At 45.4% G+C, this 14175-nt stretch overlaps 2 protein-coding genes across 2 annotated transcripts; one reads left to right on the plus strand and one right to left on the minus strand.

The window, feature by feature from the left end:
* Positions 1 to 231: 231 nt before the first annotated feature.
* On the minus strand, positions 232 to 4316 carry LOC144101951 (uncharacterized). The gene is made up of 2 exons (XM_077635193.1): positions 2866 to 4316; positions 232 to 2299 (listed from the first exon to the last, which is right to left on the minus strand). Exons 1-2 carry the CDS (start codon positions 4310 to 4312, stop codon positions 1023 to 1025), a joined length of 2724 nt encoding a protein of 907 aa, XP_077491319.1. The 5' UTR covers positions 4313 to 4316; the 3' UTR covers positions 232 to 1022.
* A 172-nt stretch (positions 4317 to 4488) lies between these two features.
* LOC144102530 (uncharacterized) lies at positions 4489 to 6149 on the plus strand. The gene is made up of 4 exons (XM_077635781.1): positions 4489 to 4883; positions 4961 to 5067; positions 5464 to 5668; positions 5887 to 6149. The coding sequence occupies exons 1-4, from the start codon at positions 4706 to 4708 to the stop codon at positions 6147 to 6149; spliced, it is 753 nt and encodes a 250-aa protein (XP_077491907.1). The 5' UTR covers positions 4489 to 4705.
* Positions 6150 to 14175: the final 8026 nt, after the last annotated feature.

Here is a 14175-nt window from a genome sequence, read left to right on the forward strand (position 1 = left end):
CTATCAGGCACAGACTTAATATAGTTTAAACTGGTATCCAATCGCGTTATTTCTCCTAAGAGGCAGTGTTACCAATTTTGTATGCATTTGCATGACACCCACTCAAAACTGAAATTTGACAGAATGCAACAGTGGCTTAGTTTGGGCTAGACGATAAGTTTTTTGAAAACAGCGCAAAAAAGGCACATTGTATATTGAACGTGGTGGCTTTTCTAAAATAAAGCTGCAAGTTAGCGCCTGCCCCGTCCACATCTGTGTCGTCCGTGTCTTTTTTGCACTATGTTTTCAAAAAATTACAGAATGCACTGTAATGATTTGGCAGAGCATGACAAATTGTCGCAGTTGAAGTTGTAAACACATAGGAATACAATAATGCACATGTGAGGCCAGAGATAAACAGTGAATGTTTACGACTTATGAGTCTGGCACGAAACACAAGAAAGGTGAAAACAGCAAACAAGCTATCAAGACTACTAAAAACAAACTATATGCAATGAAGAAACAAATCCAAATTGCACTAAAAATATCACACACTACCAATATAAGGAGACTCTCAGTGAAAAACCACAAGATGAAAACAGCAGAAAAATTAACACACTAACAAGAAGAGGCCACTCACAGTGAAGAAACACAAGATGAAGATAGTAGAAAAAAAACATCACACAATGACAAAAGGTGAATGAGATTGAAGAAAAACAAGATGCAAACAGGAAATACCACACACTACAATGAAGAGATGATTGACACTGAACAAACACAAAAGATAAATATGCAAAAATATCACAACCAATATCCCTTATCCCACAGTTCCGGTGTCCCCAGATATGCTAGACAGATACTGCACCATTTCCTTTCCCCAAAAACCAATTTTGATTTTCATTTCACTGACAGTAAATACACTGCAAGAACCCAGTTCATTTGCAGTCTTAGTAAGGGCTGTACCAGCTAAAGTGTGATGCAAACCAAAAGAATAAAAAATAAAGAGAAATAATAGAAGTGAAAATAACAAGAAAGCCATTCATTCAGTCCTTCTCAAATAAATTTGGCATGTCTCCAACATAACACACACGGCCAACATCCATGGCGACTGAAACACTGCTAACCTTGTCAGCAGCCAGCACTACCTTCTTGGAAGTTTTGGCACATTTGTGGATATGTGGCAGATCCCTATAACTTTCAGAAGCCAGGCATGTACACAACAACAAACAAGTGCTGCCCGGCAACTGAAATACACTCTCCAGAATGTAGTACTTTCCCTGCACACATCTGAATATACAGTTCCGTGTCTTTTTTGCGCGCCTGTAACCTTCTACATGAAGACGTTGTCCATGAACATCTATGCGTTTAAATTTCATTAATGGAAGAACCTGTCCAAGCTTCTCCTGGACAGCACACTGCACCTGCTCATCCATTTCATTTAACAGAGTGCCTCTTCCCAGTGGCTTTTCAGTGGAGCTTTTGCCTGCGCATGAGGAAGGCATTAACGTGTCGTACACAGCTTGCACTTGAGATGTTGGATTGAGAGTATTTGCCAGCTTTGTTATTTGGAGTCTCATGGCAAACCGCTCAAGGATTTGCAGTGGTACACCATTAGCATCGCTAATGAGCTTGAGAAGCATGCCATTTCCGGACTCAAAAACAAAGGCCGAGTGCGACCACAGCGGCCCAAGCTCCAACACGCTCTTTGGCAGATGCAGGAGTTGATGCACGTTGAAAGTCATTGCCTCACGACCATACAACTCCTCCATACTAAGCACAAAGCATGATAGTTTATCCATAGCTTCATGGATGTCCTCCTCCGTCATTTCGTCCTTGAGCAGGATGTAGACCGCTGCCACGAGCGAACAGAAATGGTGCAAATACTCCTCTGGCAAGATGCCTTCTAGACAGGGAACAGAATAAAACAGAAGCCACCATTTCCACTCACTTGCTTTCCATAGCGCTCTTTCCCCAATGCTACGTGGCAGCCTTGAAAACCACTGAGGGGGCTTTATGCTCAATAGCCTTGTGTTGACTTGACTGAGTGTGGCAGGAACTCCAATGTATGAAGCAGACTGGACACAGCCAAACCACGTGTCTGCAAGCTGCCTTGTCACGCCTTCCAGCACACAATGCATATAATCCGGGCAGACTCCCCAGACAAGGTCAAAGTCAGGTAGGCGGGCTAGTGGTGAAAAGCCCTTCACACCACGTGATGGCTCTCCAGATATCAGTGATGATTTCATATCACTCCTCACACTTCTGTTTGTCCATGGCTCAGGATGACCCCCATCATCTGCCACTGGGTACTTCACAGACCCTGTAATTAGGACAATAGAAAGATTTGATTTGGCTGGCAGGTTTCGTGCAATTGTGAGCAGCATAAACCTTAACGGAGTTTATTTTTGGCTAGCCTCGGTTGTATTTCCAGGCCCATGACTAACTGGCCAACATGGCCCAGAAAAGTGAAGGTAACAGGCACAGGCATGCACAGTGGGGAGGGCAAGGGAGCAGTGGCCCCCCAAACGACATAGGGAAGGAGGACACAAATTTTGTGCCATATTTTGTGCCCTGCTATCCAGAAGACAAACAGGCACTACATGAACTTTGGCTATCCTTATGGAGAGACCTGCACAAACCTATGGCAACAGGCTTTTAAAGCCAAGAACAAGCTGATGCATGCTGTATTACATGGGCTTGTTGCAAAACTATTTGATGTAATGTGGCAAGGCTATACAAGGCTTACATATTTTCTTATATAAACACGGCAGTAACTTCAGCTTCGCTCTGAGTTGATGGCTATACAAATACAAGTTTAAATGAAAGCCCAAAAATGCTGGTCCACATTCTGGTAAACAAAAATTTAAGTTCTAGAAGCATACTTACGGTTCACAAGAACACCTTTATGATGACAGTAGCTGCATCCGTAGTAGCCGTTGAATTGCTTGATATTTAGTACAGCTGCTCGTGCCGGAGCATCTACACAGCAGCAGGTAAACATATTTGATGAATACTTTTCCCCGTCACATTCCCAATTCACTGCTCTACGCACAGTTTCTGTGAAAACTTCCAGGAAGGACGCCATGTTTGGGTGGCTTTTGCCAAAATAGAGGCCACACAAGAGTACATGTTTCCAGCGAAGTGGTACTGGTAGCTCATTTACTACGGCTTGGATGGGCCACAGTGATGATTTACTGCATTTGAATGCTCTAGCTCCATCCGTGTTCAATGTAAGCGATACATCAGACCATGCAGCCTTCCCCATCTGCCGCTGGTAGAGCTTCCCATCCGTTATGTCTCTAATAACCTTGTTTTCTGATGAACCAGGATCAGATGCAGTGGCCCGTTTCTTTTTTAATGATGTCAGCAGGGTCTGGGCCACAGTGTCATTTGTGAGCATCACCTCGAGCTGCTTTTCAATGCTTACAGTGGCGAAGAAATTTTGCGCCGAGTTTGATGTGTTGCAGCTGGGACATAAAAATTCGCGCTTCTCGGGATTGGGAATAATTGCCCCACATTCTTCGCAAAAGTAGTGTCGTTTCACTATGTCCGCCTCCCAGCGCTTCCACACTTTCCTCAATAAATACTGAGAAGTGGGTAGGATTGGTTTCCCCAGAAAGAGGTTTATCACCCCCACAAGCTTCTCCATGTCGACCCAGTTTAACCCAGATGATGATGTGTACGCCATCAAAATGAACATGGCGTCTCTAACTGTTACGTCTGAGTTCGGCAGACGCTCAATGGAAAAAAAATCACTGAACTCTCTATCACTGTCGCCGTCGTCCGCAGAACGGCAACTGTGCGTGTTGTCTTCGTCCGCGTTTCTGTTGCAATGGTCGGCGACATCGTCTTCGTCCGCAGAGTGGCAACTATCATAGTTTTCTTGGTCCGCATTTCTGCAGCGATCATGGCTGAAGTCGTCTTCGCCCGCAGAACAGCTGTCCACGTTGTCTTCGTTCGCAGAACAACTGTGCGCGTAAATGCTCTCTTCATCCGGTTTTCTGTAGCAATCGTCGTTGATTTGGACTTCGTGATCTTCGCGGCAGTTTTGTTGCTCTCGAAGATCACTGACAGAGGCATATGGAGTTGCGATTTCTGAAGACTGCTGATCAATGACGGGATTAGCAGTTGGAGGCGAGTGGTTTTGGATGCCCGTTTTCGGAAAGGTGTTCGGTACCGTTGCAGGAGGTTGACGTTCTTCATCACGCCTCTTTTGGTAGAGCAACGTTGTCCTTGGCACAGCGTATTCTTCGCCCGGTTCTAAATACCTTTTTCTTTTCTTCGCTCGCCGTGTGCTTTGCATTTCATCCATAACCTTTCTTGCAGCGATCATAACAGCAACTGGATTGGATTGGATAACAGTCAGCTAAGGAATGGCCATGACGTTGCGGCCAATGTATACGCACCATATATTTGCACATATCTATACTGATGATAACATTTCACTTATAGTAAAATTTATTGCAAAAATTATCATTTGTATTTATGCATATTTTGAGTTTTTAATTACACCAAGACAAAAATATAAAATAAATATAGAACTGCATGCGTGGCTATCATCATCATCAGTACGCCACCACGTTTGTTAGCCACCCGAGGCCTGCCTTCCTTCCGCCTGACCGCCCAAGCCGCAGTGCACGTTTCTGTTGTCAGCGCTACGTGGGTGCAGTCATTAGATCTAGTTCATTTGGCGTAGTGCGTGTTTGCGACCTCTGAAGCGATCGCGATGTTCGCGTACGTAAGATTTCGTGACGACGATATGAAGACTGTTCTTCCAATCAGTCGGTTCCGCAGCTTCCAGCCGAAAGGCCTGAAAGACTTCGCTACAAACAAGTGGTACGAGGTCTTCTGGGAAGATAATGAGCAAAGCGGTTATTACCAAGCCCAGATCGTGCGACTGTTTGGTAAGTGAGCTAGAATATGTGCCGCGTTCAGTGATTTGCAAGCCTAGATAAAGCTTGTTTATTTGCTTATCTCGCAGACACAAAAGAAGAGGCCGAGCGCCAGAAACGGATTCCGGTGCCACCGAGGCCGTCGGATACAGAGACGGAAGAAACGACGCCGTCGAGTGATGATTCTTTGCGCGAGGTAAGTGCGTGTTTAGAGCGCGCACATTTAACATTCGCTGCCTGATATTTTATCGAAATCAGGCCGCTAGTTTGTGTATACATTGCGCTGTATTGTCGGGCGCATGACCAACTATGCCATGCCGCTGTCGGCGACTGTCGGCATGGTACCGGCATGTATTGCCGGAAAAGCACCACTAAGCTCCCCGCTTTGATCTCCTGGGCGGCTGATTGCCACTGCCTTGAACTAGGAGGCGCATATTATGCTTACAAGCCCGTATTACACGTCGTGACAAAGCATATTTAGGCCTTGTGGTCGTGCAACTGTGTAGCATGCCCGCACTGTGTAAAATTCTCAGTGCATGTTTGCTTGATGGGTACTGATTGTGACATTTTTCTAATACTGTCATTTTCCCAGGTGATGAGGAAAGCTGCAGCTGAGAAGAAGAAAAACAAGAATAATTCTCAGCGGATATTGCGAGAAAAGCAGTTGCAGCAGCTCATGGAAAATGAGCCTGACGAGCAGGCACATGAGCTGGAGCAGCTCAGGCGCGAAAATAAAGACCTTCGTGAAAGGCTCAAGAAGATGGAGAAAGCGCTATGCTCTAAAATTTTTGATGCAGGTTTGTGTCATGCTTTTGTGTTATGCACTAGTTAGACTGATAGAGCATTGAAGGAAAAGTCAATTAAAGGAACAACAAAACGCCTATATGCATTTATCTGTCGTGCGTTTTTATGCATGCAACACCTCTTAGCGTTGGTATATTGAAGTGAATGAAGCATATTATGGTCTGTTATGTTTGGCACATTGTATGTAGTCCCCTTATTATTTTTTTCCTAGAACAACTGATGAGCAGGCATTGCTCCTGCAAGCAGAAAAAGCTAGAAATTCGTACATCTGAAAGGGTGCCCGCAAAGGGTGCCGTCGAAAGGATTCCCGCATTATCTGCACCAGCTGGACCAGAGAAAGTGCCCCCAGCTGCACCAGAGGCCAAACCTGCTGACCCGCCTGCAAGGGAGTCACAAAGGCCTGTGGCAGTGCTGGCCCCACCTCTCGCCATCACTAGGCCACAATCCAGCCACACCAGAGGAGTGTGCAGCTGACCAGCTTCAAGGGTTGCCATTTCAAGCGACTGGCAGCAAGGTATGGAAAAAAACTGCTGCAGGTTATTGTGGTCACTGTACTGTGAGACCTTGTGCAGTGCCCTTTTAATGACGGGAACAGGTCCTCTTGTGCCAAGGCATGGTCTCTATGGAGAATTTGCTTGGCAGAAGTACATTATTGTTTTCTTTTGATTTGTTGAAGACTTAGCTTTGTTAGCAAAATTGTTCATCTGCTGTTTAAGAACTACTCCATTTGCATGTGCTATTCGGGCATATTTTTGTAGCACAGTTTGTATGACACCATAGCGAATGTGCAAATCTCTATTTTGTTTTCATTGTCAGTAGGTGTTTAGTGTAGAAATCAAAGTTGGTTATGTCTTCCTTCTTTCTACTAAATACCACACTGTTAGTCTAGTAGTTTTCTGGAAAGGGAACTACTGAATTGACCTCAATCTGGATATCCTGTTGGCACAGTGTAATCTTCCAGTTTCCTGACATCCTTTTCATCTCAGTGTTCTGCGTTTATACCAGACCATCGGTATAAACACAGGTGTGTTCTTTTTCTGTACAAGAACATTCTGATGTTAGAGATTATGATGAAAGTAAAAACCTCAGTCTTCACACTGATGTCGAATGGGCATTCGCACTGCGTGCATGAAAAGAGCATGATAAGGGCAGGCACTTTCTCGCAGCTGTCTGGGGCCACATGCACTGAACCAGTTCCATATCAGTCCGTGGGTCATACAAGCGGTGTTCATCATCGTTTTTTTTTACCGTTCGTTTGTAACGTTTTTTTAAAAACAGTGCTTGGTAGAAAATTAAGCTGTACATGTCACCTACTACTTTTGTTTTTCAGGTGTTCTTGGGGCATGGAGTGTCGTTGACCAGAGAAGGTTTCAACCATTTGATGTCGAGGCAAAAAGATTCGGTTTTTGTTCGCGAGGCCTGCGTTCAAATATTCTCCACTGCAGGCCTTGTGGGCAAAAGCATCACAGGGAACATGTGCAACAGGACAAAGGCGGACCCCAAACCCCGCTTGGACCAGCTGAAATATGCTGCACTCAATGGTATGTGCCCAATTTTTGACAGCAGATATTCCAGACGGACCTTACTGAAGTGAATTATTAAGTAATATGGCTCGTTTTTTTGTCACTATGCTTCTGTGCAGGAGCTACGCTGCAGTAATCAACATATTTTGTAGTGAATGCAGCTTAGTCTGTAACAGGCCATTTATCTGCACAGCTGCTCCTACAGTTGGTTCATGGTGATATTAAGTGCAATAATTTCTTCTTTCCTGTGGATGTGATTGATTTGGGTTTCTTTGCTCTTACAGCATTCTTCCAGCACTATCTGGAAGCAAGGTATGAAGCCGACGAAGACAGGCGGCGGCATCGTAGCTGAATAAGATTGTGGCGGGCAAGCTTGCCGACGTCATGAAAATGCAGAGGCGAGATGTTTAAATAAAGTGCAGTCTTTACATTGTTTCTGCTTGCTTATATTCCAGATGTGCTCTGCCTGGCTCAAGTGTGTGCAGGCAAATGATCCAGTTGGGACCTTCTAATAATGCCCTTGTTGGCATGGTGTCAGTATAACATGTCTTTCTCGTGCAGCTTTTTTCAGATGCTGCCATTTCGAGCTGCATGGAGTGGGCCTTAGGACTGGCAAGACGACGCAGCGTCTGAACAAAGCCTTTGATCACATATGCCATGAAGATGGGGGAATTTGCAAATAAAGTATATACATTGTTCGAATCCCTTGCACCTGTTTGTTTTGCTGCCAGAGACCAAAACTTGTGGGCCAGTATGCTTACTGGACCATTATGGTTACTGCACCATTATGGTTACTGGACCAATATGCTTACTGGACCACTAAGCTTACTGGTCCAGTATGGTTACTGGTCCAGTATGGTTACTGGACCAATATGCTTACTGGTGTCAATAACCCAGTAGGCTACTGGTTTTTTCTATCGGAGATTTTTGCTAGGGGAGAAATCGGAGGCCCTGCCCGTCGGCAAGAAGCCATCCAAGGAGAGATCGAAATACGGCTAGAAGGGCAAGTTCTCCCAGAACGCAGCATGATAAGGGTCCTAAGAATGTGGATCCAATGCGGCAAGAGGTGCAGCCACACCCTAAGCTTCCTCCAACATCAACGCAGCAAGTCAGCAGAATGATTACCAGGGTATCGCAGAGAAGGCACGGCATGAAGGAAAGCGACACAATCAAGCTGGTCAAGAGCGTAGTGGTCAGCCGCATCCCATGCTCGCTTCCCTACCACAACATGACACAACATGAAAAAAATACAAGCAGACACACTGATCACAAAGGCATTCAAGACGGCACTGAACCTGCTGAGGAATACATCGAACAAAAAACTGCTAAAGCTGGGAACCCACAACACCTTCGAAGAACTGAAAGAAGCGCAACTCGGTGCACAGCTGTATAGGCTCGAGCAGTCGACCACCAGCCAAGTGCTCCTTTTAAGGTGGTACATCAGTAAAGAAACAGAGGATAGGGAAGCGAGCATCCCCGATTATTCGCCAAACCACCAGGGTGTGCCCCCTACCTAGGCACATGGACCCAAACTTGCATGCGGCAAGGCAAGCCGCAAGGGCAAAATATGTAGAAAAGCACCCCGCGAATGACAAAAACACAGTATACACGGATGCGGCCCTACATCCTTGGAACAGAAACTCTAAAGAACAGAGTTGCGTCAGTGGTGGTGAACCACAAAGGTGACATGATCACCTGCGCAACACTGAGAGGCTGTACGTTATCCGATGGGGAAGAAGCCACTGTAGCTCTAGCGGTAGCGGAAGGATACCGTAGGAACGAGTCGCTCACAATTCTCACGGACTCAAAAATGGCGTGTAGACGCTACACCGCAGGTAGAGTCATCAAAGGGGCGCTGCGCATAATCCTCCAAGCAGGGCCCCCGAGCACACAAATACAGCATAAGATTTTTCTGGGTACCGGGACACGCCGGAGTGAAGGGGAACCAGAGGGCCGATGATCTAGCTTGCGAGCTTACTAACAGAGCGGATACATCAATGGACTCGGAACCCACCACGACGGTGGAGCCAACGTTCGTGGAGATAGTGAATTATCACAGAGGCAGGAGAATAACGTATCCCCCGCCACACCCACTCTTAACACAACACGAAGCAGTCGGCTGGCAAAGACTGCAGACAGGAACCTTCCACAACTTACACACACTCCACAAAATGTATCCGAACCAATACGCGGACATATGCACGTGGTGCCAGGGTAGCCCCACGTTATACCACATCACATGGGAATGCAAGAACTCCTTCCATCAGTTAAAAGAGCCCAATGCAGAACAGTGGGGGGACCTGCTCACCAGCAGCAAGCTGTCGATCCAAATAGGACTAGTGCAGCACGCATGTGAGGTGGCACGGCTCAGTGGGACCCTGGAACAAGGAAACCAACCACCGGATCAATCAGGACTTCAGCCCAAGGGATGAAGACATCCGGAAGCCGCTAACACCTCTGCTTAATACAGCAATAAATATTTTTTCCTCCTCCTTCTCCGAGACTTAAATGTGGTCATCACAATTCTGTTAGTGGTGCCCAAAATTAGCAATTAAACTTCGATAAGCAAAGTAAGCTTATTCTACAATTGATAACATTGTTCTCATTTTGGAAATGATTTTGAAATGAAAGGGAACAAATTAATTGAATTGTGCACAAGCCATTTGCAAACTCCCTCCATGAAGTTTTCGTTTCCAGTTTTTTAGTGAAACAAATTTTGTAGCAAGCAAGGTGTGTTCCTTCTTAGGTGTAAGTGAATTCACAATTTTGGATATAGCCAGTAATATACTATGAACCAATTTAAATGAGTACAGCCCAGGGACACAGATGAGAAAGGATTGGCATGGATTGGCACTGCTTTATTCATAGCATTTAGATGGATGGTGGGCCTTAAAAACAAAAGAGGGGGAAACTCTCTCCATGCTAATCCCTTCGTCGTTTTTCCTCGCATTGGGCTCCACCTGTTTAAAGGCACCAACTAGCCGAACAGCCAGCTTTAATACAGCAGCAACAATTCTCTGCTTCTTTTTAAGTGTTCTATCATGCTGATTATGTCCTTTCATTCTGCATAGATGCTGTTCGCGCAGAGTTTTCTCAACCACGCAAGATGAAATTGAGGGTGTAGTGAAGAAGTGGCTACAGCATGTGCCTTGCAGGCTGAAGCAGCTACAAGAAAGGGCTGCTAAGAAAGCTCAGGCAAGCTGATTCCTTTTTTTGCCAGCATGGAAACATTTTTGATCGGTAATGGCCAAAAGGGTGCATGTATATTTATGACATGGCATTCGCAAAAGTTAGATTGCATGCATTGTGCTATCCAATTTATATTAAGGTGCAAGACACTTTTTGATTTTTTTTAACAAAGTGTGTGCACACTACTACTGTTTGTGATTTGCTCCCTACAGTTTTTACTTGTCTTGGTTCATATTTATAATTTTTCCACCTCCTGAGCTAATTTTTTCAAGCACAAAGTACCTTAACAGACATTTTTCTGCACAAACTGCATTATTCAGTTACATGCCTGTTTTATATTGTGCCCTATTATATTCACAGGCTGGTCGAAACGAACCGGAGCCCTCGTCAGAGTAGTGCTGGACCGACTGGAGAATCAATGTCTTCTGGGAAAAATAGCGCAAAAGACGAGAACAACAAAGAAAGGAAATAACAGGTCCAGTGCTGGTCCTGTTGTTTCCTTTCTTTGTTCTCGTCTCTTGCAGTATTTTTCCCAGAAGTCATTTATCACCAACTCGCCCGTCTTGCCATCGCGTTGAATGACACATCACTGCTGCCCTCCGTGTTCTGTTATATTTTCCACTATATGACGTTACATCTAGCACAGAGCCTGCTCCATGCCCTCCGTGCACCTCAAAACAGATTAGATGAATATCTAATGAACATCATCTGAATGTCTCAGAAATGTCACGTGTGGTCATGATGTAGGCGTTATGTGGACATCCATTATGATCAAAATGAAGATCATATGGACGTTCAGTAGACATAGTGCGAACTTGTAGGAACATCATATGGACATCTAATATATATAAAATATTATATGGACATCCTCTGAACATGACTTGGTTGGCTGGGAGAAGAAAGGAAGCGGTGCAATAGTGGAGAGCTCCGGACTAATTTCGATCACCTGGGTATCTTCAACGTGCACTGACTGACATCGCATAGCACACGGGCGCCATAGCGTTTCGCCTCCATCGAAATGCAGCCGCCGTGGTCGGGTTCGAATCTGGCAACTCTGGATCAGTAGCCGAGCACGCTAACCACTGAGCCACCGTGGCAGGTCAGTCAGATGTTACAAAAGATTGCAAAAGACCTTTGCTGTCGTGGTCGTGAAACGGTGCATATCAGTTGTCTGAAGCCTTATCATGACACCATGTTGTGCACTACGCCTTGAGTTGCCAGGATGATGGCTCCTTTCATCCCCGGGGGCCATTGTAAAGACGAAGATGTGTAAACGTGGTAGCGGCAGTGCTATCGCTGAGCACGCGCTGCTAGCTGGCTTGAGAACCGCCAACGGCCAGAACACCTTCAGTGCCTGGTTCTTTCAGGGCCATTAAACCCCTTTTCAATATAATTTTGGTCTAATGAGCAATTTCATATCGGAACGCATTGCCGCAATTGGAGTAGTGTAAATAGCGTGTACTGACGTCAAGTGTAAGTAATCCTGGTATGCATTGTCACGGTATGGCCTCTGCAGTATCACCCTGCACTGTTGGCTACTGCTTGTTACCACTGTCTGCTGACAGATCTACCAGGGTAGCTAGACCCTTTGGCCTGTCTGTTTCAAACGTATTTGTTTCAATCAACAGTTAAATCCCTAGTAGTCCAGAACTGTCGTCGGCTATACTCGCATTTTGAGTTGAGCTTGGTTGCAATGGCAGCAGACTATACACCACTTGCGGCTGCATTGAGTAATGGTTATAGGTTTAAGGCTTCTTGCAGGCCAACACGGGTTTTGAGCTGAGGTGTCGCAGCAATCTTGAGTGAATATGCATTTGCGTTGTTACGAATGCTTCTTGAGTGCATGCACTGATGTAGGTGCTTGAGGTCTGCACATATTTCATTTGTGGTTGTCATATGCTATGGCTAATTGTCAGACTTATAATGATCTGCGGTTAGCAGCAGTGCGGCGATAAGACTTTCCTGCCTGTTAGTTGCAAGGTGACAGAAGGTATAGTAACGTCTTGGAACATCTATGCATCTGCATAGCAGTTACAACAGTGAGCATCATCAGTTTTTTAAACCTCGAGAGTTCTGAGCTTGACAAGTTGGAGACAATTTAAGACCCACCAGCTCCGCCTTTGCATCCCACATCACTGCATTATAGTTGGTGTTAGCCGCTCCAAATGTAACGATAGCTACTGAAGGAAATGTCTGATGGGCACAAATATCTGTACACTAACACAGACTTGCATTGCCTCCTGCCACAGAATAAAGCGCTCAGCTTATTTTCACTCAGGTATCATGCATTTTGAGAACTGCTTTGCAGCTGTCTGGCAGTGTTGGTGGTAACGCATTACTTTTTTCGGTAACTTAGTAACGCACTCGTTATCATTTCCCAACTGTAATGGATAACATACGCTAACATCTTTTGGTAATGTGAGGTGCCACGTTACTAGTTACATTTTATTCCAAGTGCCCCCCTCGACCCCCTTTTTTAGAAAAAATAAAGCACAGAACACCTAAAGCGATGTTGCAAATAAAATGTACAGGTGCTCTCGACGACTTTCGTTGCGGCTCGCATGCATGCCAGAAACTACTGCTCTTGACGACGCACCCAACTAAAAAAGACAGAATACTCCAACCACGAAACACATGCTTGAACATGCATTCACACATTTGCCTTCACCTACCTCCCCTTCCGAAACCACTCACACAACTCTCTAAAGAGTTCAAGCATGCCGAGCATTTTGGAATAGAACATTTTTGATTTACTGTACATTTGCCGAGATTTCAGCACTGGTTTCTTTGTGAAGGTAGAACTGATTGCAAAGTGTAAGTTTGTTTCATTGACATCTAGAAAATGGCTTCACCATGTGCCACAGAGAAGCCATTACATGCAACTGTGCAGGCAACTTTAGGCCACTATGACATGGCTAAGCTTTTGCACATTTGTGCAAATTATTCTCGTTAAATCAGATTCCGGCTAAAATCATTGTTTCTGCTAGAAGTTTTATGTGACCTATGAGCTTTATAAAATTGTTAGCGCCAGTTACTGCAGCGAAGTTGCAGATTAAAAATTTATGGCCATGGAGCAATGGCAAAGTAACGTGCGGTACTTTTTTTCGGTAACGGTAACGCGTTATCTTTTTGGTAGGTATTGTAGGGCGGTAATGTGTTCCTTTTTTTGAGTGTAACAAGTAACGTATTAAGACACTTTTTTTCGGTAAATACTACAACACTGCTGTCTAGTTCGAACTTTATTATTAAACAAAAGTAGCGCATGTGGTAGCATGTCCTACTCGTGAAATGCTTGTGTGATTTGGAGAATCGACCATCTCATAGAATGCTGCTCAACGGTATATGAAAATAAAGTTTCCAGACACGAGTTCTAGGAAAAAAAATTTATTGTAGGGTTCCCGGCCAGCTCTACAGCAGCAGAACTGGCTGGCCTCCACCTAGTAGTGGACCTCCTGCTCCTGACACCCGGACAGCAGCCAGCAGTCATTCTAACTCAAGAGCTGCCCCCTGCTGCTGTGGCGGGTCCAGCCCAGGAAGCACACCGTGGCAAAAATCACAGGCCGCCTGATGGCCATCAACGATGCCAGTCATCCTGTCTCCCTACAGTGGCTCCTCTCCCACATTCTGCATGGCTGGCAACAGAGTGGCAGACCAGATGGCCGGGGCCACCCACAGCAATGGCTCTCCGGTCTTATCGGCCAAGAACCAGCTGGACTTCGCCCGCCCTGCCCTCCAACACGTTGTACGAGATCTCCACCCAGATCCCCGCGTGGCTTCGTGGGGCCTCT

This window comes from Amblyomma americanum, chromosome 8, assembly GCF_052857255.1.
Source record: "Amblyomma americanum isolate KBUSLIRL-KWMA chromosome 8, ASM5285725v1, whole genome shotgun sequence".
In the NCBI taxonomy this organism is placed as follows: Eukaryota; Metazoa; Arthropoda; class Arachnida; order Ixodida; family Ixodidae; genus Amblyomma; species Amblyomma americanum.

What these genes read in the sequence shown, in the direction of transcription:
- LOC144102530 (XM_077635781.1), top strand. Translation starts at nt 4,706, where the DNA reads ATGTTCGCGTACGTAAGATTTCGTGACGACGATATGAAGACTGTTCTT. An exon ending in CCAGATCGTGCGACTGTTTG is followed by an intron (nt 4,884 to 4,960) that starts GTAAGTGAGCTA and finishes CTTATCTCGCAG; the next exon opens with ACACAAAAGAAGAGGCCGAG. An exon ending in CTCTAAAATTTTTGATGCAG is followed by an intron (nt 5,669 to 5,886) that starts GTTTGTGTCATG and finishes TTTTTTTCCTAG; the next exon opens with AACAACTGATGAGCAGGCAT.
- LOC144101951 (XM_077635193.1), bottom strand. Translation starts at nt 4,312, where the DNA reads ATGATCGCTGCAAGAAAGGTTATGGATGAAATGCAAAGCACACGGCGA. An exon ending in TAAAGGTGTTCTTGTGAACC is followed by an intron (nt 2,300 to 2,865) that starts GTAAGTATGCTT and finishes TCCTAATTACAG; the next exon opens with GGTCTGTGAAGTACCCAGTG.